Source organism: Canis lupus, chromosome 18, assembly GCF_003254725.2.
Source record: "Canis lupus dingo isolate Sandy chromosome 18, ASM325472v2, whole genome shotgun sequence".
Classification (NCBI taxonomy): Eukaryota; Metazoa; Chordata; class Mammalia; order Carnivora; family Canidae; genus Canis; species Canis lupus.
The window spans coordinates 1,935,240-1,961,243 of NC_064260.1; the positions used below are offsets into that span (position 1 = coordinate 1,935,240).

General features: G+C 61.6%; 1 protein-coding gene across 3 annotated transcripts in view; it reads right to left on the minus strand.

The window, feature by feature from the left end:
* GRB10 (growth factor receptor bound protein 10) overlaps window positions 1–26,004 on the minus strand; it is a 156,638-nt gene that overhangs the window by 43,816 nt on the left and 86,818 nt on the right. For all 3 annotated transcript variants that reach the window (XM_025449607.3, XM_025449610.3, XM_035701512.2), the window contains 2 exons: window positions 10,834–11,029; window positions 5,477–5,618 (listed from right to left, as the gene is read on the minus strand). In XM_025449607.3, the coding sequence (XP_025305392.1) occupies window positions 5,477–5,618; window positions 10,834–11,029 (338 nt within the window). The remainder of the gene's footprint in view (window positions 1–5,476; window positions 5,619–10,833; window positions 11,030–26,004) is intronic.

Genomic DNA, 26,004 nt, shown 5'->3' on the forward strand with positions numbered 1-26,004 from the left:
GGAGACTCGCGAGCAGGACTCAGGCCCTGCGTCCCTCTGGTTCTCACGCAGTCCCGAGGCTGAGCCCACCCGCGCTCCTTAGCGCCTCTCTGTCCCGCACACCGACTCCCGAGGCGCTCGGCCTCAGAGCTGCCGACGCTGCACCTCCCCCAGGACCGGGACAGGAGCCACAGCGAGCGTCCCAGCTTCCAGAGCCTTCCATGGCAGCAGGTGCAACGGCAGGAGGAACGGGCAGCGATGCTTGCGTCACGCGTGGGCTCCGCTTGCTTGCTCTGGTTTATGCCACGGTACCCTCCGGAGGAACGAAATGTCACACACGTGCGCGTTTTGGTTTGGCGAGACGGGCTCCTGTTTGTGCGGAGCGCTGCTGGGCGCCCCGGGAACACTGCCGACCTGAAGCCTGGGTCCCCTCTGCACACGTGACCCGCCCTGGCTGCTGCGTTACGGGACCATGAGGGAGGCCGGCGGCCAGGGGGCAGGGGCCGTGGGGACCTCTGAGCGGCAGGACGGGACGGGGCTACCCCGTGCTGCCCCGGACGCCCCCCGGAGCACTCGTCGGCCTCTGCTGAGTGAGCCGCTCCGGGGGCGGCACGTGATCGCTCGTTTGCAGACTCGACAGTTTATTTGTTTATTTATTAGATTTTGTTTATTTATTCGTGAGACAGAGAGAGGGACAGAGACACAGGAAGAGGGAGAAGCAGGCTCCATGCAGGGAGTCCGATGTGGGACTCGATCCCAGGACCCCAGGGTCATGCCCTGAGCCAAAGGTGGGGCTAAACCGCTGAGCCACCCGGGCCGCCCAAAACGTGACATTTTAAAAACTAATAAAGACAGTTTATTACATTCCTCCCAAGGAAACCTTTCAGGGAAGCTACGCGACTGCATGGAGGTGGATGGGCATGGAGGGAGCCGGAAGGCGAGGGGGGCAGGGGGAGGGCAGGGGTGCAGCCCCGCGGTGGTGGCAGCCGCCGTTCCTCACTCCCGAGAAACCAGGGAGTGAAATCAGGACAGGAAGACCAATCGGTTAGGTTTTTTCTTTACATTTTTTTTTTTTAAGATTTTATTTATTTGAGAGAGCGCACCAGAGAGACCACGAGTTGGGGGGAGGGCAGAGGGAGAAGCGGAGTGGCCGCTGAGTGCGGGGTCTGACACGGGGCTGGATCCCAGGACCCCGGGGCCGTGACCTGGGCCGAGGGCAGATGCTTTGCCGACCGAGCCCCCAGGCGCCCCAGGGAAGCAGCCTGAGCGACGCTGGGTAAAGAGGGCTTCGCCCCGAGGACGGCGGGGATGAGCCGATGGGTATAGACTCGCGCTGGTAAAGTGACTGTCGCCAGGGGGCAGCGACCCCTGTCCCACCGGGGGCCGGAGCACCCCTCTCCTGGGCTCCCGCCCCAGACGATCCTGCGACGGCCCCAAGTGTCCACAGCACCGTTCACGGCCCTCGGGGACCCCAGCCCTCAGGCTGCACCTCCCTGGGCCTCCTCCCGACGCGTCCGGGCCCCGAGGTTCCAGAAAGCCGACGTGGGCACGTGCCGCAGGCGCTGAGAAAGAGGGCTCGTGCGGCGGGCGGTGAGGCCCCCGGGGTGGGCGCCCACGAGAAGCCGCGGGCTCCGGGGCGACGCCCGGCCCAGGCGGGAGAAGCGGGAGGCCCGGCACGTCCACACGGGCGCGCTCCACGAAGCTGCCCCCGCACTTGGCCACGGCCGCTAGTTTTTCCTGCCAAAGACGGTCTGATGCAGCGGCGCGTTCGTTAAACGGTAGCAAGAGCCTCGGGAGGCCCACGCTGGATCATCAGTAACGGGCAGAACCCAGTGCAAGGCAATTAATTCAGTTCCAGAAAATTAATTTTTGAAAGTAAGCAAAGGGGGGAGAGTGTGGACTGGACCGGGGACAGCGTTCACGCCCTATTAGAAATGGGGTTAAACGTGTGATTAATTGTGTTTGAATTAACAGCAGCGGAGAAACCTGCTCTAACGGGTCACAGGCAGCTCCATGGAAACCCCTGCGCTGGGAGGAAGGCCACCCGGACAGGGCCTTCCAGACGTTCCCATCAAGCTAGCAAGGCAGCCTTAAATTGGGAAATAGAGATGTTTCTGGGAGCATCCCTGTTCTTCCCTTCGGCGGCGCTCCTCTGTGCGGCCCCCTGCCCCTTCCCCCTCCCTTCTCAGCCTCCTGCACCACCCACCTGCACCTGCCCGCGGGCCCCATCCCTGGCACCACCCTCAGGGGCAAGGCTGTGCACACTCAGGGGGCACACACGCGGCCCTCGCCATCGCTCCACCCCGTGGGGGGCCTGCCCCATCATCCACCTGCACCTGCCCCTGGGGGCAGGGCCACACACACTTGGGGGTATGCACACATCACTCCACCACCCACCTGCACCTGCCTGCAGGCCCCACCCCCGGCACCACCCCCGGGGGCAGGGCTGTGCACACTTGGGGGGCACGCACACGTGGCCCTTGCCATCACTCCAGCCATACACACCGGACCGGCCGCAGTGGGGTCACACCCCGACCAGGGGGATGCCCGGGGAGGCCGCGGGGGCCCTGACGGTTCATCAGCAGCACCACCTCCTCGGCCACCGGCTGCCCCATCTGCCTGCACCTGAGGGAGCGCGTCACCCTGCCGACATCATCACACTAAGCCCCGGGACAGCAGGGCCCACGCTGCAGCCGACTTGCCAGCCTCGGGGACCACAGGGGACGGCGGGACGGGGGAGTTGGAAGTGCTGCCACAGTGGTGGGGCTGAGGGCTCCTCCCCCTGGTGAGGGCCCCCCTGCGAGCCTGTGACCTCATCAGGGCCCCTGCCCCCCCTCAGCTGTCCATCCTGGGGCCCTGCCCGCAGCCACACACCCCTGCATGCATGGATGTCCTCCCTGGAGGCGGCGGCGTGTCACAGGGGCGGCTCTCAGAGCTGGGGTGTGCAGACCCCACACCCGACACTCCTGCCCCCAAGCAGCCGGCGAGGGTCACGGAAGGACCCCCAGGGAGGTGGGAGGGGAGGTGTCTGCACGCGGCGCTCGGCCGGCACGGGAGCCCCGCGTGGGCCTGGCCACACACCTCCACTTCCTCGTCCCCTTCGGACTCGTGGGCAGACACACGCCGCCCCTGACGGGCTCAGGTCACGAGCGAGCTCCTTCCACAGAGCGAGACACTTTCTTCTCGACGTGACCATGTGCCAGCCAGCATGCGAGGCGGTGCCGCGGGCCTGCTGGAGCGCCGTCACCTCTGGGGGGACCCGAGCGGACGCTCATCCAGCTGCTCCCCGGGCCCTCGCGTGGCAGCATGAGCACATCCGGCTTCCCCCTCTCCGGGCCAGCAGGCAGCAGGGCCCAGAGGCTGGAGACCGCCGGCGGCCACGCCATCGCGCTCCGTGGGGCAGCCCCCACCGCGGCGCCGGCGACACAGGCCCCCGGGATCAAGGGTCAGAGCCCGGGGCGCCCCGGCCGCGGCCCCGCGAGCCCGTGCGACACGTCGGGGAACGTGGACTCGCCGAAGCGTGAAGCCGCGCCCTGGGCCTGCGGGGCCGCGGCCGGGGACGGCGACAAGAAGGCAGACACCAGGCAGACGCTGCGGTCCCGGGAGAAGCAGCAGGCCAGCTCCCGAGGTTCCGGATTCCGCGGACAGACTTGGACAGTCGGGCGCGGGTGGAGGCCCGCGTTCTCGCCAGGCGCTGGCAGAGCCAGAGCAGATTTTCCTGGGCTTATTTTAGGCTGGGCGAGGCCGTAAACAAGCCCGGGGACCAATCCACAGACAGCCTGTCTAGACCCTTATTTGCAGCAGAGGTCACCGGAGAGGCAGACGTCCCAGATGTCCTGCAGGCATGTGACACGGCCGCGGCCCAGCCGGAGCTGGCCGCCCCACAGGGACGCTTACCTCACCTTCCAGGCGTCGATGGTGGGACCGGACGGGGCAGCCCCTGGAGGCAGGAGGTGTCTGGGGCAGGGCCGCCCCACACACCGGGCTCCCCGCGTGCTCATCGCACGGTGGGGCGGGGGGATGCGGGGAGAGGGGATGGGTGGGGGCCCATGGCGCTTGGGGACACGAGAGGTTCTGGTTCATGGCAAAGGGTCGTTCAAACCCATGAAAATAAACAGGGTCCCGGGCAACGCGGGGTTTAATGGCTGAAGGTAGAGCCTCTGGATCCCAGCGTCAGGTCTGACTGGTCCCAATGCTCACCCCGGGGTCCCTCCCGGCCCCACTGCACACCCTGGTGTCTTGCTGCTAAACCCAGGGTCCCACCCAGCCCCAGTGTTCACTCTACGGTCCCGCTGCTCACCCCGGGGTCCCTCTTGGCCCCACTGTTCATCCTGGGGTCCCGCCGCTCACCCCAGGGTCCCACCCAGCCCTGCCGCTCACCCTGGGGTCCCACCACTCACCCCGGGGTCCCTCCCGGCTCCACCGTTCACCCTGGGGTCCCACCCAGCCCTGCTGCTCACCCCAGAGTCCTACCACTCACCCCGGAGTCCCTCCTGGCCCTGCCGCTCACACCGGGGTCCTTTCTGGCCCCAATTCTCACCCCAGGGTCCCTCCCAACCGCACCACTCACCCCGGGGTCCCTTTCGGCCCCAGTGCTCACCCCGGGGCCCCACTCGACAGCTGGGCTTATTTCCCAACTAAAAAACAGAAATAACATTTGTACCTAAATCCTAAAGGTGTTTTGAGGAATAAATTAGTAAATAAAATATGGAAACTTCGCAGAACAATCCTTGGCGAGTGGGACCATCCTGTGAAGGTCGGATGCTCCTGTCGTGGGCATCCTACTTAAGCCACCGCTGCCCACACGGCAGCACGACAGGGTCTCCCTCCCCAGGCTGCAGCCGCCACGCTGACCGGACGGACAGAGCCTGACGATGTGACCTGGGGTAAGTTACAGACGCTCTCCGCATCCCAGGTTCCCCCAGGCCACAGCGGTTCCAGAACATGCAGCTCACAGGCCTATTTTTAAGGTAGAAACTGTTAGTTTAAAAAGGTGGCTGTGGGGATTCCCAGGTGGCTCAGCGGTTTAGCACCGCCTTCGGCCCAGGGCGTGATCCTGGGGTCCTGGGATCGAGTCCTGCATCGGGCTCCCTGCAGGGAGCCTGCTTCTCCCTCTGCCTCTCTATCTCTCATGAATAAATAAATAAAATCTTCCGTGCGCAGGTCACATTCCAGGGCAGGAACATCAAACGCAAACCCTTGGACGGTCAGGGGCCTGAGAAACGCCTCATGCATCCAGAGATCCCAGCCAACGGAATATTCTTGGAGCTAAAATTCATCTTTAAGCACCAGGTCGTTACTTCGCACCATTTGTATGAGCCCCTTTCTACAACACGCAGATGCACCCCTGACCTAACAAGTGGAATTCTGGACAATAAATCAAAAAGTAGCAAGAGGCAAAGAAGGAAGAGGAGAGATCCCCGCTGTCCCCCTTCCTCGCATGGCAATGAGCCCGGCGTCCGTCCTGCCGGCGCCCGAGCCAGGGGCGCTCGCTCACCTGCTTGGCAGCTGCCTGGCCTGGAGGTAGGGAGCCGCGCGTCAGCACCGGCGGGCTCCCGGGGCCGCAGAGCTCGGGGAAGGGGTTGGGGATGGCCGGCAGAGACGAGGTTCTGAGCTGCTGGTCTTCTTCCTGCAGGCGTCTGGGGGGAGAGACACAACCGCGGGTTAAAAGCTGCCGTCGTAAAAAAATATGTAATAATAATAATAATAAACCCAATAAATAAATAACCTATAAATAAGCGCCGCCGTCTCCCGAAGTGATCCCATAATCCCGCCTCTGGGGACGTAGCCCAGGAAACTCCAATAGATACGGGTACCGGGTTCCCAGCAGGCCTGGTGCCCACGGTCAAGAGGCGGAGCGACCACGGCGTGCATCGACGCGTGGACGGGGAAGCACATGTGCTCCACCCTCATAAGGAGACACCTGCTGCCACCGGGATGACGCCGGAGGACACGGTGCCGGGCGACACAAGCCAGCCACAGAAGGACGGATGGCGCGGGACGGCACGTCCGTGGGGCACCTCGGGTCACGGGTCACCATCCCCGGGCTAGCACCAGGCAGGGTGCTGGGGAGGGAGCGGGGGGCGGGGGGCTCCCTCCTGCAGGGTGAGCAAGGCCCCAGGGATCACGGCGACGGAAGTACACGCAGCACCTTGAACTGGTTTGCCTACGGTCGAGACGGCCGATTTTATGGTACGTGCGTTATTCCGCAACAAAAAGTCTGTTTCTGGTTTTTCTTTTAAAGCTGCCATTTCCAGACCCGCAGGGCCCAGATCCCCGCACTCACCGCACAGCCAGGCCTGAGAAGCACCGTGCGAACGCTCCCAGCAGAGACGACGCTCCGTGCGGGACACGTACCAGCCCCCCGCCCCCCGACGGCTCCCCGGCAACGGTGGGCGAGGAGGCTTTGTGAGAAGGAGCATTTTCAGGAGAATAACTGCCCAGGGCCCTGGCAGCGAACACTCCTCCAAACGCATGGAAACACGAGAAGCGGCTTTGCACATCTCGTCTGCATCGTGGAACCGATGCCCGTTTGTACAAAAAGGTGGTCGGGAGTGAATGCATCGGAGGCGAGCGCCCTGTGCCGCGTCCCCCCCAGAGCACGGAAGCCTCGGAAACTCCCCGCAGCGCCCCCCCACCCCGAGGCAGCGCGGAGAGCGCACCACGCTGCCCACCCGCGGGCACGTCCGCCCAAGGCTGCAAGACCCGTGGGTCCTACGACGAGGCCGGGCACCCACGGTAACGGAATCAGGGGCAGTTAGGAAAACAGCGGAAGAAGCAAGTTCAAAGTCGAAGCGAAAAACAACCGAGCGTTGCCTTCCATTGCCTGTCCCGGGTGCTGCGGGCGGTGTCGTGCCCCGGCCACCAGGCGTCCCCCAGGAGCGGGGCCCCCTGTCGGCACACGGGAGGGCACAGCTGTGCCCCTGGGCTCAACACGGCGGACGCGGCCGTGTCCTGTGGACGAATCCCGCTTCTCCCACCCCAGCCTCTGCCATGACCGCGTCCGGCTGACGCGCTGTCCCCTGTGCCAAGGGCAGAGAGGAGGCCGTGCGGCCGGGCCCACTGTCCTGCACCCCGGCCCCGAAGCACGAACCAGTGACCTCCCGCGGCACGAGGGGTTTATTGTGTTTTGACTTATGCAGAAGACACCAACCCCCGATGCTCTAGTTGTTCACCAGAGCTGCTCCCCAGAGGTTGTTCTGGAAAATACTAAAAGCCCCGTATTTAGGGCAGTGAGGTTATCCCATATGGTAGCCCAAGGACGGACTCGCATCATCGTACATGTGTCCAAGCGCACCCACTGAACAAGGAGCGCCAGCCCTCCTGCACACCGAGGACGCCAGGGCCGCCGTGCATCCACGCAGGCTCGCCCACTGTGCCGCCACCTGCTGCGGGATGCACGGCGCAGGGCTGCGGGAAGCGCTCACCAATTTCTCTCAGCTTTGCTATGAACCTGCAACTGCTCTTTCAAAAATAAGCCTTTATTCAAAAAAAAAAAAAAAAAAAAATCCAACCAGACATCGTGCTACGTGAACAAGGCCAGACACAGAAGGACTCCCCTCGTGGAAGCACGCTGACAGGGCGTCCGCAGCAGGGCCACGCAGACTCCGCTGTGTGGCAGGGGGCTTCCGCTGGAGCGGCGGAAACTTCTGGAACCAGGTAGAGGGGGTGGCGGCACGACCCTGGAGAGTACTAACACCTCATACGTTTCCGGCGCTGGGTTTTTTGTTACGTGAATTTCACACTCAACACGTTTTTCTTAAAAATTAAAAGAAAAAAAAAGTGGGGATGCCTGGGTGGCTCAGGGGTTGAGCATCCGCCTTCGGCCCAGGGCATGACCCCGGGGTGCCGGGATCGAGTCCCACATCCCTGTGAAGAGCCTGCTTCTCCCTCTGCCGAATCTCGGCCTCTCTCTCTCTCTCTCTCTCTCTCTCTCTCTCTCTGTGTCTCATGAATAAATAAATAAAATATTTAAATAAAAAAGCAAGTCCCACGTTGACTTTACAGCAGCTCCCAAGTGTCGTCAAAGCCAAACTAAGGCAGGTCCCCTGGGGCTGCAGAAAGTCCCTGTTGCACAGGCTGCGTCTGCCCAGAACTACGCACCAGGACGGGGACAGGAGGCGAAGGTGCAGAGACGTCGGGTGGGTGGGGGCGAGGCAGCCCCGAGCTCCACCGCCTGCCCGCCTGCGGCACGCCCACTGTCCTCTGCGGTCCGTGCAGTCCATGCCCTCACAGGGTTGGAGGGCCTGGTGGTAGCCTCCTCCAGGAAGCCCTCTCTGCCTTCCCCAGCTCCTGGCCTGCACCTGTTTCCGTCCGTGCCCCACCCCACACCATGGGTCTCACGCTGCACCTTGAGCCTCTCAGGCTGGGTTTGCATTCAGACTGTCACTGCCCCCAGGGCCTCAGTTTGGTCGTCGGGGCACTGAGGGCCACCACACCACCACCCCTGCAGGGCTGCAGTGGCCATGGTGCCAGCTAACAAATGAGGATTAAATAGACACTATACATAGGAAGTGCTCAGCACGCACGGGAAGTGCTCAGCACACATGGGAGGTGCTCGACATAAGGCCTCACTTATGAATCCTTGGGTATCCCATATCGGTCACCCCATTTTTTAAATGCACCCGAAAGCAAGAAACAACGCTACCTACACAGAAGAACTGAAGAGGCTAGGCCTGAGGACCGGGGTCCCCTCTGCAGCGGGGAGAGTGCCTGCTGCCCCGGGTGCACGCCCACCCCATGCGCCGTCCTGGGACTGAGAACAGGCGTTTGGCCCCAACTTTAGGCTCAGGGCTGCAGGGAGCCTGGGCCTTCTCGCCCATCCTCTGCCCCGACTCAGCCTCGGGCACTGTCACCGTGCGCGCTGTGACCCGTCCTCCCCCTCAAGGCTCCAGGGTCGCGTGATGGACAGACCCCAGACCCACGGAGGCGCACAGCAGGAAGGAGCGTGTCTTTCCAGACAGGGCTCTGTGGGGGGTGGGTGTGGAGCAAGGACACGGGGTGATGCTCCGGAAGCAGGGTGGGCGAGGGCCGCGGGGAAGGGCCCGAGGCCGAGGGGCGGCCGAGCACCCCGCACACAGCTGCGCCTGCTGTGCCGCTCTGACACCAACGGGCTCCCGTGGGCCACAGGGGTGCCTGGCTAAAGAACCCGGGGATGTCAGACTGGAAAGACTCTCATAGAAGCTTCCGGAAGCAGGGAAAGGATGCGACATCCCCGAAGGTGCCGTGCTGAGGAAGGAGCAGCCACAGGAACCCCAGCCTGAGGCCCGGGGAGGCGGGGAGGCCCTGGGCCCGGGCCCGCGCCCATCCCTCCGCCCCCACCTGGAAACCCGCGAAGCCCCCAGCGCCCTGGCGGCGGCGTCAGAGCTATGCCGCGCGACCTCATGAACCTCTGCCCCAGCCGGGATGCCCTCAGCACGCCCTTCAAGCTGCTGCCGCGCCGGCGGCCGGCCCCCATCTCCTGGCCCTGGGGACCCGGTGGGGCAGCTCCACACTCCGTCCTCCCCTGCAAATGTCAGGTGTCCCCTGCTTCATCCAGGTCAGGATGTCATTGTCCCTGCCACCCACCCCCCGCACCCGGCTGCCAGGAGGACCTGCCGAAACCCAAGGCAGATGCCCCGCTCGCCCACTCGAACCCTCTCCGTGTCTCCCCTGCTACAGCTCACAGGGCCTTTGGGACTGGCCCCCACCTGTCGGGATCGTCCTGGGACGTGGGCGGCGTGCAGAAAGCCGTGCAGACGACGGCGTGTGCCCTGAGGACACCTGTGACCCCTCACGGGTCCTGCCTGCCAGACACATGCCCAGCCTGCAAACGTTCCTCCCCATCATCCTTACCCCGCCCGCCAGTGCCCTGGGTCTGCAGGTGTTGAGGGGGAGGTGGGTTCCATCCTTATCTTGTCTTCCAGGGCCCTGGGTCTGCAGGTGTTGGGCTGGAGGGCTCCATCCTTATCCCGCCCACTAGGGCCTTGGGTCTGTAGGTGTTGGGGGGGGGGTGGGCTCCATCTTTATCCCTCCATCCAGGGCCCTGGGTCTGCAGGTGTTGGGCTGGAGGGCTCCGCGCAGCAGGACATCCCGACACCCACCCGTCTCATCACACCAACGCTTCGGAGGCTCCGTCCCATCTCCTGATCCCTCCCCAGGGCCTGCACCCATCACTCCCACCGTCTTCCTCTGGGAGTGGGACGACATTACACGCGGCCCATCCGTGTGGTCACGTGGCCTCTGTCCTTCCGTGCCACCGCACCGACTTCATGAGCTGGCCGAGTCGTCTATCCGCGGATGGTGGAAAGAGAAAACACACCACGTGCAACGGAGCACCGTTCCGCCGCCACAAAAGGAAGGACGTCTTGCCACTTGCAACCACAGGGATCATCTCTTCTGCTCACGGCATCTCCTCCCCCACCTGCCCAAGCTCCTACTCACCCTTCAACACCCGAATCCGAGGCCTGCCACCTGCAGGGAACCCCCCTCACGTCCCAGAGGCCCCCCCCGCCAGCCCCGCCACTTCCAGAGGCTGCACCTGCTCCAGGTAACCCCCCAGGGAATGAGGCCACGCGTCCAAGGTGGCACATCTGTGACAGCCCCCGGGGGTGCCAGTGCTCCAGGTCCCCAGGCCCCGCTCTGGGCCCCCAACTGACCACTTGGTCGTTCCTTCAGTATTCCGGGACATTCTCTCACGACGACTTCCCTCCTGACACCGAGCAGGTGTGCCGTGAGTTACCAGAACCGACCCGGAGCCCAGGTCCAAGCCCGTGGGGCCGAGCTGCACAGAGCAGAGGACGTATGTCCCCAGCAGAGAGCGCAGCATCACGTCTCTGCTCTCGGAGACGAGACCCTCCACGCCCCGGGGCCCACCTGACGGCGACGATGTGCACGGGCTGCGAACGCTGCGCCTGGGGGGGCCTCGGGGCCGCGGGCGGCGGCTGGCTGCGGGCGTGCTGGCCGTTCTGGAGGAGGGGCACCGTCTCCGACTGCATGCTGCAGGCCGGGTACAGACTCTCCAGGGACGCGTTCACATCGTTCACCAGGGCTTCCAGATCTACGTCATCCTCTGGGCGTTAGAGGCAGAAGCGAGAAAACAAAACAGAACAGAACTTTAGGAGAGTGAGGGGTCACAGCCACACGGCGCCCCACAGTCAGGATCCAAAACTACAACAGTTTAGACCGCTCGGCGAAGGCAGAGGAGCAGAGCCAGGTGCGCCCGCGGGGAACTGCCTGCACCGCGCGTATCGGTGTCCATGGGTGTCGCGGAGGCGGCTCGGTAGCTACGGCGCGGCCGCGTGGGCACCGGCGGGCCCCTCGGCCTCGCTCATGTGGCCTCGGGGTGCACGCGCCGCAGCACAGGCCGACGTCGGGCCCTCACCGGGCCAATCGGGCTCCACCCTTCCCCGAGATTCCAGATATGACGGAGAGAGCCGAGGAGCGCCTGACGCGGGCAGCGGCCTGGCCCGGGATCCAGGAGGCCCACGGGTGCCGCTGCCGAGGCACGTACCTGCTGCCCGCCCGGCGCCCCCTGCCCCCCGCTCCCCGAGCCCGGGGAGCCTGCTCTCTGCAGGAGAAGGCCCGACGCAGGTGCAGAGGAGCACGGAGAAGGCCCCACGGAGGAGAGAAAGCGGGACGGGACGTGCCCAGACTCCGATGTGACCTAGTGTCAGCTTGACCCCAACGCATTTGGGCAAATGTGATTCTAGCTGCTTCTGTGAAAATACTGGTTTTAGGAGATTTATTTATTTTGAGACAGAGAAGGAGAGAGTGAGTGTGAGTGAGCCCCGCAGTGGGGAGCGGCAGGGAGAGTCAGAGGCTGAGACCCTGCGATCACCACCTGACCCAAAGCACTTGGACAGTGCACTGATTGCACCCCCAGGGCCCCGCTGTGAGGCCGTCTCTAGGTGAGGGTGACAGTTACATCAGGAGACTCGGGGCGCCCGGGGGCTCAGGGGTCGGCGTCTGCCTTGGGCTCAGGGCATGACCCCAGGGTCCCGGGATCGAGTCCCGCATCGGGCTCCCTGCTTGGCACCTGCTTCTCTCTCTGCCTGCGTCTCTGCCTCTCTCTCTCTGTCATGAGTAAATAAATAAAAACTTTAAAAAATTTTTTTAAAAAGAATCTAAGAGATCAGGACACTTGGGGAGCTCAGGGGTTTAGCACCTGCCTGCGGCCCAAGTCGTGACCCCAGGGTCCTGGGATCGAGTCCTGCATCGGGCTCCCTGCATGGAGCCTGCTTCTTCCTCTGCCTGGGTCTCTGCCTCTCTTATGAATAAATACATAAAATGTTTAAAAAATAAATAAATAAATAAAAATAAAAAAGAATCTAAAATATCCTACTTTGGGAAAAAAGAAATTCCTACTCTGGGGCAGCTGTTAAAATTTCTGTAGCTCATTCAGCGTTTCATCTGTGTAGTTGACAGTCACTTGGGGTTCCCTGATGTTTCCTAAAGTCTGTTCAACCATGGAATCTTCCAGGCACGGGTCTTATAAAACCAGCTCCGAGGAAGACTCTTCTCCATCACCATCTTGTAAATCCGCACGACGCTGTGGTATTTCAGAAGCCACTAAGATGCGACTGAGGCGACGCTCCTCAGTTCCTGCGAAACCCCTTGGGATGGCTCGCGTCCTGCGCGTCGCGTGGTTGGTGGCGGGTCGGCCCCGAGCCTTCCCCATGCGCGTGGGGGACTCCACGGACCTGCGTGCGTTCCCCACCCACCCCGAAGGCCCTTCTGCGGACAAGAACCGTCCCCGGGGCATGAGCAGGGCAGATGCTTCTAGGCATGAGTTAAGATGAGGGGGGTCCACCCAGCGCAGGTCTGATGCCCAAATCCCATCCACGGGACGGCGGCCTGGGAAAGCTCACGGAGGGGAAGCGGAGACAACTGCGCGGACACCATTCCCATCACGTGGATTCGGGAGGCTGGATCGGCGGCACAGGTGGAAGTCCAGCCACGCGGTTGTAAATCAAGTTATTAATAGTTATTTTGCTTCCTCAAATGACCCGGCCCCAACCTGGATGCTGACTTTTGTCCCAGATATTTGGGTGGCCATCTGATCCCAGACTCACATGTGCCTCTGGCCTCTCTGCCATGAGCAAGTGGAGGCGGCTTCGCTTCTAAAATAGACTCGAATGCAGCGAAGCCCACTAGCGTCCCGCTCCCGGTGACTCGGGGCGGATGTCCTCCCGGGAGGACTGCGGGCGCAGAGGGGAGCCTGAGCTGGGGTGAGGCTGGTGCCTGCCCCCTGCACTCCCTCCCTGCGCCTGCTGGCCCGGGCACCGCGTCCACGGCGTCCACCACGTCCACGGCTCTCTAGCAGTCGAAGGAAGAGCAGAACTGCGTCGCCAAGTGTCGGGCACCTTCCAGAAACGCCGCCTGCCCCACGCCCCCGCGTCTGTACGGCCCGTTGCTCGGAGCCCGTGAGCACCTGTCACCTGCGGCTCCCACCCAGCTCCGTACGGGAGGCTCGCCCGCGGCCTTGCCTAAGATGCTAAAACCCCAGGGGCAGATTATGGAGTAACAGCAGGGAAAAGAAAAAAAAAATCGATGACACTGGTGAGGTTGGGACAGAACAGGAAATAAATACATTGGCCTTGTTTCAGGGTCCTGGCCCGCAGCTCCCGAGATCCTTACAACATCCTAAACCCTAAGAGCAACGGGAGCATTTTTTTTTGTTCTAATATCTGCTCTTTTTTTGTTCCTGAAATAGCTCCAGCGCTTTCATGAAGGTGAAAGGATCACCTTTTGTAAGAACACAGAACATTCTGTTATTCATTACAAGCCTCTTTTCTTTCTTTCTTTCTTTCTTTCTTTCTTTCTTTCTTTCTTTCTTTCTTTCTCTCTTTCTTTCTTTCTTTTTCTTCCTTTTTTTTAAATAAGACTTTATTTGACAGAGAGAGTGAGAGCGGGAATGCAAGCATGAGAAGCATGAGCGGGAGGAGGGGCAGAGGGCGAAGCAGGCTCCCCGCTGACACGGGGCTGGATCCCAGGATCCCAGGCCTCAGGATCATGACCTGAGCCGAGGGCAGACACTGCACCGACTGAGCCCCCCGGGGGGCCCACAAGCCCCTTTCAACCGCAGCTGGGTTTACATTAATCAGGTGCTTTTGGGGAAACACCAGATAGCCATGGGAGGGGGGCCGGTTGCCAAGGCAACCAGCGGGGGGGGGGGGCTGCAGGTTTGGAAGGGTCAGCTCATTCCCTGACCCTGACGCCGGGGCAGAGGGGACGGGGCCGGGGGCTGAGAGGATCACGGGTGAGTTACCCCATCCTGCCGTGCAGTGAAGCATCCAGAGAAAGAATGCCGGCCCCCTGGGCTCGGGAAGCGTAGGTGTGCGAAGGGCCGAGCCCCGCGTGGAAGCCCCACACGCCTCGTCTTCCTCGCCACTGGCTCCATGGCACGTGGCCCCCTCAACGTTCCAGAGCCGCACCCTTCACGACAAACCAGCCTTCCAAGCGGTCGGCGGTTCACCCGCGTTCCTGTGCTGCCCCGTAAATGACCGAAGCAGTGGGACTGCGCCGTGGGACACACGCACCGCCGGGAGTGGGAAAGACCCCGGTCTGGAGGTCGGAGGTGCGGAGTCCACGCGGGGAGGACAGCCAGCGCCTTCCTTACAGCCCAACAGGCCCGGGCCCCGCGTGGAGGCCAAAGCTCTCCCGTGGGAGCCTCTGTGGTCGGGGCCTGACCGCCCGGCCTGCACCCACGGCACGCGCGCTTGGCGAGAGCTGCTGCTGTCCGCCTCTGAGCGATTCCCAGCCCGTGCAGACGTCCGGACGCAGGTTTCTGCACACCGGCTAGTCTGCTCTCACAGATCCCGGCCGCAGGTACTGAATTCTGGGGCCGTACGGCTGGGCTCACGCAGCAGAACCAGCCAAGGAGGCATCATGCTGGAGCTGGCGCGGCCGCGACTCCTGCTCGTGCCGGAGACGGCCGGAAAGCTTAGACGCCGAGCCCCTGACCGCAGCTCCAGATACAGCGCAACCTGCGGCTCCTGCCACCTAGAAAATCAAACCCAACAAAGCTTCAGTTCAGGGCTTCCTACAGGCAGGATCCGAGGCAGGAAACACCCGAGAGCGACCCGCCCGCGTGTGCCCGTAGACGCGCAGCTCCGGCCTTCCCACGTCCACGAGAGAAACTTGGTTTTCCAACCTTCGTGGGAAACGGCACCTCCCGCCTCCTCCCACCTCCCTCCCCCAGACAATCGTGACTACAGACACTGGCAGGGTCTGCTAATGGAGAAAATCAATATCAAAGCAGCTGATTATTTCAACGACCCGAGAGATGCGCGTGCGGCGTTGCGACCACCTCCGTGCACTTGGAAAGGGGCCCTGCCCACGCCTTTTGGAGCTGCGGGGCCGAGGTCAGCACTTAGCAGGTCTACGCAGACTCCGGAGCCGCTTGCCCCATCCCAGGCCCCATCCCAGGCCTCATCCCAGGCCCGAGGCATGTCCTCCATACGCACCTGGGCTAACCACGATGGGGAAAAAAAAAATCAGTGTTTCGGGAAAGAGCTGCTGAAATCCTAAGTCCTGCCTGGAACGACAGGGGATTCCCACAATCCCTTAACCCCGACACCGGGACCAGGCTGCACCGGATGCCTCGCACAGGTGTGAGCCCGTCCTGAGTGCACACGGCCCAGAGCCCTCCAGACACGTGGGTACAGGCAGCTGCTCCGCGCGGGCTCCCCCCACCCTGCACGCAAACCTAGGAAGTACCTTACGCACTCGCACTCGCAGCCCAAGGCTCCCCCCGCCCCCTGCTCCCCTGCATCCCCCGCTCCCCCCACCCCATCCCCCTGCCCTCCCTTGCTCCCCCTCACCCCCTGCCCCCCTGTTCCCCACAGCCCCTGCTCCCCCACTCCCCCTCACCTCCTGCTCCCTTGCATCCCCCACTCCCCCCACCTGACCCCCCTGCTCTCCCAGCCCCCCTCCCCCACTCCCCTGCTCCCCACCCTCCTGTCCCCCTGCCCCTCCCTGCATTCCCCACCCCTACCCCTCCCTGCATTCCCCACCCCTACCCCCTGCTCCTCTGCCCCCCATGACCCTTGCTCCCCCTCACCCCCTGCCCCCCTGTTCCCCACCCTCCCCCCCCCCGCTCCCCACCCTCCTGTCCCCCTGCCCCTCCCTGCATTCCCCACCCCTACCCCCTGCTCCTCTGCCCCCCCATGACCCTTGCTCCCCCTCAGCCCCTGCCCCCCTGTTCCCCACCCTCCCCTCTGCTCCTCTGCTCCCCCTCACCCCTTGCTCCTTCACATCCCCCACTCCCCCTCACCCCCTGCCCCCTGTTCCCCTCAGCCCCTGTTCCCTTGCATCTCCCACTCCCCCCCACCTCCCCCCCCTGCTCTCCAGGCCCCCTGACCCCACTCCCCATATCCCCCACTCCCCACCTCCTGTGCCCCTGCCCCTCCCCGCATCCCCCACTCCCTCCACCCCCAACCCCTGCTCTCCCAGCTGGCCCCCTGCTCCCCTGCCGCCCATGACCCTTGCTCCCCCTCACCCCCTGCCCCCCTGTTCCCCCCTCCCCGCTACTCTGCTCCCCACCACCCCCCTGCTCCCCCTCACCCCTTGCTCCTTCGCATCCCTCACTTCCCCCCTCCCCGCCACCCCCTGCACCCCCAGCCCCACAGGTGGAGCACAGCCCTCCGCCCCCAGGCAACATGCAGTCAGGGACAGCTGGGTGCCTGGACTCCCGGGGCAGCTGGCTCCCAGGGCTGGAGCCCAGCCTGCTGGTCCTTACTATCCCACGGAAGCTGAGGAGCTCCGAAGGGCCCCAGAGATGAAGAGGTGCTGGCCTCGCACCACCCGGCCAGGCCACAGCAAGGGTAATTGAGCGTGCCTGCCGCCCAGTGACGGGGTGGCCTGGGGGGGCTGACATCTGAGCCGGTGTCCACATGCCCGGTAGTGGCTCTCACCCCACCACAACCACGACTGTCGCGCGCTTACCCTGCACCCCCGCACTTCGCATCACTGGCGACTGATCCTCAGTGATGGCAGGCACGATAACGCCCATCTAGCGGTGACACAAACGATCCGAGGCTCAAAATGGGGTCAAGGTCCCACGGCAGCTGGCGAACAAGCCCCGGTGAGAGCGCCCGTGTCCCTTCCTTCAGAGGGTCAAAGTGCTCCTTCCGACTGGGGCGCCCTTGGCCATGCCCGCCTGCCGGGATGCTCAGCTGTCTGGCCGCCCTCCCGCCACTGGCGCGCCCGCTCACACGCAGCCTCCTCCACGACCCGCCGAAGCCCCGGGGTGGACGGCACTCCTGGGGGCTGATGGCCTCCCGTGGGGACAGAGGCCTAGCTCAGGAGAGGAGTCGAGGGTCACTTGCAAGAGAGAAATAGGCCACCTGAGAAGGGGGTCAGGACCAGCCAGGAGGCAAAACAAGAGCTGGGAAACCTCCAGGCTTCGGAGGCGGGAGGGGGTGACGCGGGGACCCTGGGGCTGGCTTCTCGGGTGACTCACAGGTCACCCCAGGAAGACTGGCTCGGGCAGGTCCAGGGCCAGGCTGCTCATTTCCTAGGTCGCACTAAACACGGCCCCCACTTCTGACAAACGTCACGTTTTGGCACAAACACGTATGCTTGTCCACCGATCCTGGGGCCTGGGCAACAGGGAGGTGTCCCGACCCACCGGCATTCGTGCCGTGATAGCGTGCATCTTACGATGGCGTGTGCAAAGCTCAGCCACAAGTGGACAGGACCCCACGGCAATGAGCCGAGCCCAGGATCCCTCACGGTGTGCCCACAGCTCGTCCCGCGTCTCTCAGAGCAGCTGGTGGCCTGGGCCAGGAGGGCCTGGGGGGGGCGGGGGGGCTGCGGGACCACGTCTCCCCCCTGACAAATCCCTCCTCTTACCGCCAGGGCCTCGGAGCGGCCCAGAGCACTGCAAATACCCAGAGGGAAGGGGACAGCATGAAGCCCAGGGCAGCCCTCCGGACCCGGTGCAGGTGTCCCGGTGGCCAGACGACACCTCCTCTACCACTAAGCAAACAAGCACCAAAAAGTTAAGATAATGATTAATCGCTATTGCTGGACTTTGATTCTGGCGAGATCTGCTTGTTTAATCTATGCTTCAGAGAGCTGTCAAGTGGTTCTATTCCTGGGCCCCACCCCGCCCAAAACAGGGGAAGCCACTCATTTCACCCCGTGACTCTGCCGTTCAGTGAAATTCAAGAACTGGGATCTGACGTGCAGTGAAGGCCGCCTGCAAGCCGGTCGCCCTCCCTCCTGTCCCGGACCGCGTCCTGCAGGCTGGCGCGAGGAAGCGGGTCTGTCCAGACCGTGCTGTTCCGCACGTGGGCACGTATGACACGGGAAGAGCATTCTCCACCCCAGAGAAGGGACGGCCCGGCCCGCAAGGGCCGAGGACCCGAGCTGCACATCACAGGAATCAGCACGGACGCAGCGGTGCAGTCTCTACCTGTACGACTAGGACACAGCTCGGGGGCCGCGAGGGGAACAGGAACAGACGCACAAAACATCGCTCCAAAAATCACAAAATTAATCGCATCTCTCTCTCTTCTGAGATTTACCATGTTTCCTCTCCAGACTCCTGGTCCAGACCCCCGACTCTTCCATTAGGTCACAAAGTGGGCGGAAGCTGGGCGCAAGATACTACGTCAACAGCTGGTCATTCTGGAAGGGTCTCCTTTTCCATCAATCCTAAAAAAAAAATACTAGTCCCAAGAACACTGGAATTGAAGAGAAAAAAAATCCAGGTCACAGTCCAAAAGTCCATTAGTCGTAGTGGCTAGCACTGCCCTCTTTTTAAAAAGGCACATTTTCAAAGGTAAATTAGACACCGGGCCGTCTTTATTATTCCCATTCGGCGTTAGCACTCAGTTTCCGTGAATTTAACTCCGTAAACGTAGAATCTGTTCATTCCACAAATATTTACTGAGCACCAACTGCACAGCTGGCACTGTTCCAGGTGCTGGAAATACAGATGTCGACAGAACAGACAGGCGTCCCCGCCACCCAGACCTAATGACGTTCCTCCAGCCGGCTCTGGAAAGGATGAGCCCCCGGAGACGTCACGCGGCAGCAAGGAAGGAAACTTTTTACTACCTCTGGACAAATGAGTTCTGCTGCCGAGATGCTGAACCTGCTCCAGGGGCAGAGGCAAGGGAGGGAGGGACCAGCAGAGGGGCGCCGGCGCCTCCCGGGGAGGGGCGACCTGCAGCCCACGGACCCTGGGTGGACCCTGGGCGGGACAGAGCGCCTCGCAAGGGCGGGGAGGGACGGCGTGGGGTGACAGCAGGTGACTGAGGGCCAACCCCGGCGGCGTCCCAGGGGCCAGACCCGCTCCGAGCGTGGTTCATAAACTCACTCTTGGCGGGAGGGGAAGCATTTGAAGACAAGATCTCCGTTTATGGGTGAGACAGTCAACCAGAGGGCCCTGGGCCCTACGAAGAGCCCGATTTCCAAGGCATTGGGACGGGGAAACGCATTTCAGGAGAACGTACCAGGCGATTCCAAGAAATGGCACGTCTCCCAGAACTGAAATGCCCGCGAGAGAGGAGCTGGCCTTCCAGGATATGGAGGGAAACAGGGTTTCAGCGGAAAGCCGGACACGCCGGCTGGGGCAGGGGGGTCTGGGCATCCGGACGCGCCCCTCGCGACCCCTACGAGTGGGGGCACCTGGGCGGCTCTGGTTTGCACCGACGGCTCCCGAGACCCACGTGGATCCACCCTGAATCGGATCCCTTGGAGTCGGGTCAGGGAAGGTGCGGTCTTCACGGAGCACTTGTTATCCTTACGACAATCATTTCTCAATGGGAAGAAATTAAGCAGTCCTCTCCCATCAAAGGCCCAGGAGAAGCGGGGACGCCGGGGCCTGGGCACAAGACCGAGGGGAGGCCCGGGGCGGACTTCTAGTCTCTCTCTGCGTCTATGAAGATGATGACAAACGGCAGCTCCCAGTGGCCGAGCACCCACGAGGGCCGCGCCCCGGCTCCCGCTCAGCCCAGGCTCCCCTCCTCTGACCCGCTGCCACAGAGCGGGATTCACAGATTTCAGATGAAGACGTCTCGGCTACCCAGACGCGGGGTGGAGGGTCGTCCTCCTCCAAAGCTGCACATGTTGCCTCCTTCTTCCGTCCTTTCATGCTTTTCTGTCCTCCCCCCTCGCTGCACTTGAGCTTCCGGAAGACCGGAACGTCACGTTCTTCCACCTTTGCTTCGCTACCTAACATCACACCTGGTACCTAACAGGTGCTCAGTGAGTCCTAAGAAATGGGAGTCAACAGCCTCCACAGAAGGAGCTGTAGAACTTTCTAGAAAGTCAGCGGGACGGAACTCCCCAACTCCGGTGGCGGCTGGGCCTCCAATCCTCTGGTTCCTTGGAGGAAGGCTCACCGGGCAGGTTACACACAGGCCACCATGTGGATTAATGGCACATTAATTCTCACGAGGGATGACGTGCGTCCAGGAAGGAGGACCGCACAGGAAGCGTCACCCAGTGGGCCGGAGCCGTGCCCATGCGAGCCTCCCGCCCCGTCAGGCCTACTGGGGCATCCCTGAGGTCACGGGGAGGGCAGAAGGATGGAACCCCGTCCCCATCCATGAAGGGGGCCGACGCCCCTGCTCCTCCCTGCCCACCCGTGCTCGTGCTCGGAGCCCGGCCTCCCAGGGGAAGATGCAGTTGCCTCCATCAGAAATGTCCTCCTCACTCCCGTGGGGCGTTGCCCAGGGGTGCGGGGCCGGGTGGGAAGCTGGGCTCTGCACTGGGTGAGCCCCATTTCCACATGGAAGGTGAAACGCAGGCACGTTTCACATCACGGACTCCCTGCTCGCATCCCCAAGGAGCAGACACTTTGCCCTGGACGGAGCTTGATTCGCTCTCCCCCTGGACAGGCAGCGCCCTGCGTGTGGCCAAAGAGTGCCTCGGGGAGGCCGAGTGTGCAAGGACACTCACTGGGTCTGCTCACACAGTCCTCGCACCACCTGCCATCGTGCCCATTCCACAGATTAGAAACCGAGGCTCGGAGACATGACCACCCCCCCCCCCCCCCCCCCCCGACATCACACAGCTGCTGAGTCACACAGGTCCTACCTGTGACCTGCTGAGTCACACAGGTCCTACATCACACAGGTCCTACCCTGCTGAGGCTCGAAGGCCAATGTTCTTTTTAGGATTTTTCCAAAGATCAAAAAACAGAAACGAGATCGCCGGTCTCAAGGAGCCTAGAAATCAATGGGCAAGACAGACACGTATTTGGCAAACTCTGAACCGAAACCGAGGGCGATCAGTTTTCAGGAGGAGGAGAAAAAAAACACGCAAGGGAAGATCCAAAGGGAAGCAACCCACTTAAGGGGCAGCGGGGAGCATCCAGGGAGGAGGCCGCGGCTGGGGGCTGGCGCCCATCACCTGCAGCAACAGGAGGACCCCAGGGTGTCTGAGGAGTGGAACGGTGTGCCCAGAGCATTTTTAGGATAGAAGCAGCCAGCAGCCCCTCGGAGAACGCGCGGCAGGCTCAGTCGTTGGGGAACGCGGACCGGTGTCACGGACGGTTGGCCGTGGGCCGTGAGGCAGGGAGACCCGCCTGCTGTGACGCGCGCTCTGGCCGGCTCTGCGTCCGCAGCTGGGGTTCGCGACACCGAGCCCCCGAATGGGAAGCACCCCCCCTGCAAGAGCACCCTTTGCCCCCTGACACTCAAGGAGGTCACAAGCTCGCTGGGACTATTTTTTAACATGTTTAATTAAAACCCATGCACAGAGATGGAGGGGCCGTCAAGCTGTGTCCGTGCACCCACCCCCGGGCAGGCTCAGGGCCGGTACGAAAGTCCCTCTTGGCCAGCACCCAAGGCAGGATCGGCGGGTGCAGACCCCGGGTGCGCCCTGCAGGAGGCGGCGGATGGCGTGGGAGCCACCAGGCGCCCAACTCCCTGACGCGCTCCGACATCGGCGGGTCGGAGGATCCCGGGGAGCATCCGCCGGACGCGTGTGTCCGCCCACCTGCAGGTAAGAACCAAGAGTCCGGAGAACCCGCTCCGAGGGGGGAGTAAGTTACGGCGGGGCACCCGACCCCAGCTGTGTCCTCAAATGTGACCCCTGCAAGCTAGTTGAGTGGCTTCTTAAAAAATAAATAAATAAATAAAAACGGCTCATTCCAAAAAAACATTCACCTGGAAGGGCTGGTTCATAGGTTTGTTTGAACAAAACAATTCAGGTAAAGCGTAATGTGATGGGGCGAAGTATACTGGACTTGGGGAGAGTGTATCCTGGTTCTCCACCGAGGGGAGACCGACGGACGCTCTCTCATCACTGATCTGTTTTTAATTTTTTTTTAAAGATTTTATTTATTTATTCATGAGAGACACAGAGAGAGAGGCAGAGACACAGGCAGAGGGAGAAGCAGGCTCCATGCAAGGAGCCCAGTGTGGGACTCGAACCCGGGTCCCCAGGATCACGCCCTGGGCTGAAGGCAGCGCTAAACCGCTGAGCCCCCCGGGCTGCCCTCATCACTGATCTTTATAACGAATTATCTCAGTTGTACCCACCGTTCCCAGAAAGGGCTTTATTAGATCTTTGGACGCAAAGGCCCACGTGTTCCGCAGCCAATACGTTAAAGCCCCTCTGCTCACTGCCGGGTGCCCTGGGCCTGGCGTGGCCGAGACAGGCAGCAGGTACCTGTCGGGTGAGCATAAGACACAGGAAAAGGAAGGCGCAGGCGGCAGCAACCAACGTAGGGGCAGATCACCAGGACTCGTGGGGACGAAGCCTCTGCTGGGCGGCGAGTGTCCTCTGACAGCGACGGAAACACGACACATTAACGGGGTCCAGGGATCTGCCCAGATGACCCCGGTAAGCGTGGCAAGGCAGGAGCTGAGACCCGGGGGCCCCGGGGGGTGACAAGGGGTGCTCCGGTGCCAAGCGGGAACGGGGAAGGGGAGGCCCTGCAGCTCGCCCGACGCCAGGAGACGCGGAGCAAGCAGGTGCCTCGCTGGCTTTTTGTTCTTCCTCACGCAGACGGAGCCTCTTCCAAGCACGGAGCGTGGAGCAAGCGTGCGGCCAGGAGAGGGCGGCGGCTCAGGGCTCCCTATTTGGCTACTTCTGCGGACAAGGAAAATTCAGTCCCTACCTCTTGAATCTCATTCCAACCCACTGAAAACTGAGGAGTCAGAAGGACGGGAGGGCAGGAGCGGGCCGTGGAGGGCGGAGGCTCGCCCAGAGGCAGAGCAGCATGGGGCCAGCTCGGCTTTGCCACTCCTCCGGGGGGATCTGGGCGGCCCTCTGACCCCGGGCCTCAGGGTCCTCCCCTGTAAATATGGGGTAACTACAGGGCCCACCGCGCAGCACGGTCGGGTGGGTTCTCTGGCTCACAGGTTAAGAACCTGTTTATGTAACAGGGAGGTCACCTAAACAGGTAAGAAACAGGGGCGCCCGAGTGGCTCGGTGGTTGAGCATCTGCCTTTGGCTCAGGATTGTGACCATAGGGTCCCGGGATCAAGTTCCGCATCAGTGTCCCTGCATGGAGCCTGCTTCTCCCTCTGCCTGTGTCTCTGCCTCTCTCTGTGTGTCTGTCATGAATAAATAAATAAAAAAAAAAAAAAAAAAAAAAAAAAAACAGGTAAGAAACAGAGGACAGCTGTAAGTGCCGGCCTGCCTTTCTGAAGGTCCGTAATACCGTCATTTGAATGGATATCGCAGAAGCAGCATTAATCACGGGGGCAAACGCAACAACCAGACGTGGCCTCAATGCATTTCATAGTCCAAGGGGCCAGCACACGTCGCTCTGTGGGAGAACGATGACCGATGGCTTTCCTTCCCCCGCTTTTTGGCATCTCAGCCCTAAAGAAAGGTGTCTAGGCATGGCCAGAGGGGGAAAGAAATCAAAATTATTTTTGAAAATTTTTTTAAATTTATTTATTCATGATAGACATAGAGAAAGAGAGAGAGGCAGAGACCCAGGCAGAGAGAGAAGCAGGCTCCATGCAGGGAGCCTGACGCAGGACTCGATCCCAGGACCCCGGGGTCACGCCCTGGGCCAAAGGCAGGTGCTAAACCACTGAGCCACCCAGGGATCCCCCAAGAAATCAAAATTATAACCGACGTTGGCTTCCATATCCAAGCAGAGGCCAATATTGGTGACAATTCAGGATTCTTCACACGCAGCAGAAAAAGGACTTTCAGAGGCAGTGCTGTTTCCCTGTGAAGGAACGATTCTAAGAAAATAAAAGGTACTCCTACGTGCCCGTGTGGGCAAAGCAGGTAAAACGTCGACAGTCACATGGATGATACAGTAAAAGATGAAGGGTAGGTAAGAGGACGTCCAAGGCCCCAGGACACAAGCTGGGGCCACACGGTCTTCTCAGCTGACTTCTGATTCCGTCCTTTGTCGTCCCCCCTGACACCCTGTAAACGGCACCTTCAGGACAAGTAAGACATGATTCTCCTGCTCCAGAAACACATGACCTCAGGCCCATAAAGCAGTGCGTACACCTAACACCTATACGAACAGGCGCGTGACATCAGCTTCCCCTAAATCACCTCCAAATGCAAAGCTGTGCATGGACTTGGCTTTGATTCCAATTTACCACCAAGTGACCTCTCGGTCACGTCTGGGCGAATGACCAAGCGTCTCTGGCTCAGTTTCCCAATCTGCAGCTCTAATGACTCAGGGAAAACACAGAAGACGCATGGGAGGTTTTAGCACGGGACTGCACGCTATCATGGTCCTATTAGCGCTTTTCATAGTAATTATGTGAGCCTGGTATTTGCTGTTGAAGAATCTGCACCACAACGTGGCTCCTAACTTGCCCACGGTCACAGGCGCCGCTGGAAGAACAGGGAGCCAGGAACTATCTGGCCCCGAGCCTGGCCACCCCCAACATCGGTGACACTTGCCAAGGCTCCCTGTCGGGCAAGACACGAAACCAAACAATCTTTCTTGATCTACTTCACCTCCCGACCGGCATCCTTTTCTCCTTCTGTCTCCTCCACTTGGCAAACGGATGGTCCAACGAGACCCGAGGAGCTCTGAATCACCCCGCTGCACATCTCGCCAGGCGTGGCTCTGCACAGTGAAACCGCACGCCAACCACCCATGCCTGCCGCTTGCGGAGGACCAAGAAAGAAGCTGCGGCCAGAAGACAGCAGGCACGGGTCGGGTCGGACAGGGGTGTGGGAGGCCAGGACCGGCGGGCAGCCAACAATTCCAGGGCCAAGGGCTGGCGTCTGGTGTCTCCACAGGAGCTCCCGGGTCCCCGGATGTAGGACTCGGGGCCCCGTGCACAATCTTGGCAATTCATCTTGGAGGCCTCCCTGTGATGCTCACACATCCCTGTCTCCAAACGGCCCGTGGTCCTGAAATAGGCTGCAGACAACGCCAGGCACCTTCATGCATGGACTAGAAACCTGTCTCAGCTCCTTGGGGCATCTCTGTTCAGCTGGGCCCTGGGGAGGGAAGGGCCACACAACCCAGCTTCAGCGGCAGGCAGGAAGAGCCGTCAGAAACAGCGTTATAGTTTCTTTTAAATATTTATTTAAGAGACAGAGTGAGCGAGCAAGCGAGAGAACACAAGCAGGGAGGAGGGGCAGAGGCAGAGGGAGCAGCAGACCCCCCTGCTGAGCAGGGAGCCCGATGTGGGGCTCCATCCCAGGACCCCGGGATCATGACGTGAGCCCAAGGCAGGCGCTTCACCACGGAGCCCCCCGGGGGGCCCAGAAACACCTTGTTTAAAATGAGAAAAGGCCAAACTTCTACTCCGTCCTCTGAAATCTCATGTTATCAAAATACAGTCAAGAAAAAGCTAAATCGGGGCGGCCTTGGTGGCACAGTTTAGCGCCCGCCTTCAGCCCAGGGCGTGATCCTGGAGACCCGGGATTGAGTCCCACGTCAGGCTCCCTGCGTGGAGCCTGCTTCTCCCTCTGCCTGTGTCTCTGCCTCTCTCTCTCTCTCTCTATGAATAAATAAAATCTTAAAAAAAAAAAAAAAAAAAAAAAAGCTAAATCCAGAATGAGCATGTTATTAACTCCACTCCTGAGCAGAGACCCTTTCAAAGGACCGGAGAGCAGGGACTCAACAGGTACGGTACACCTGTG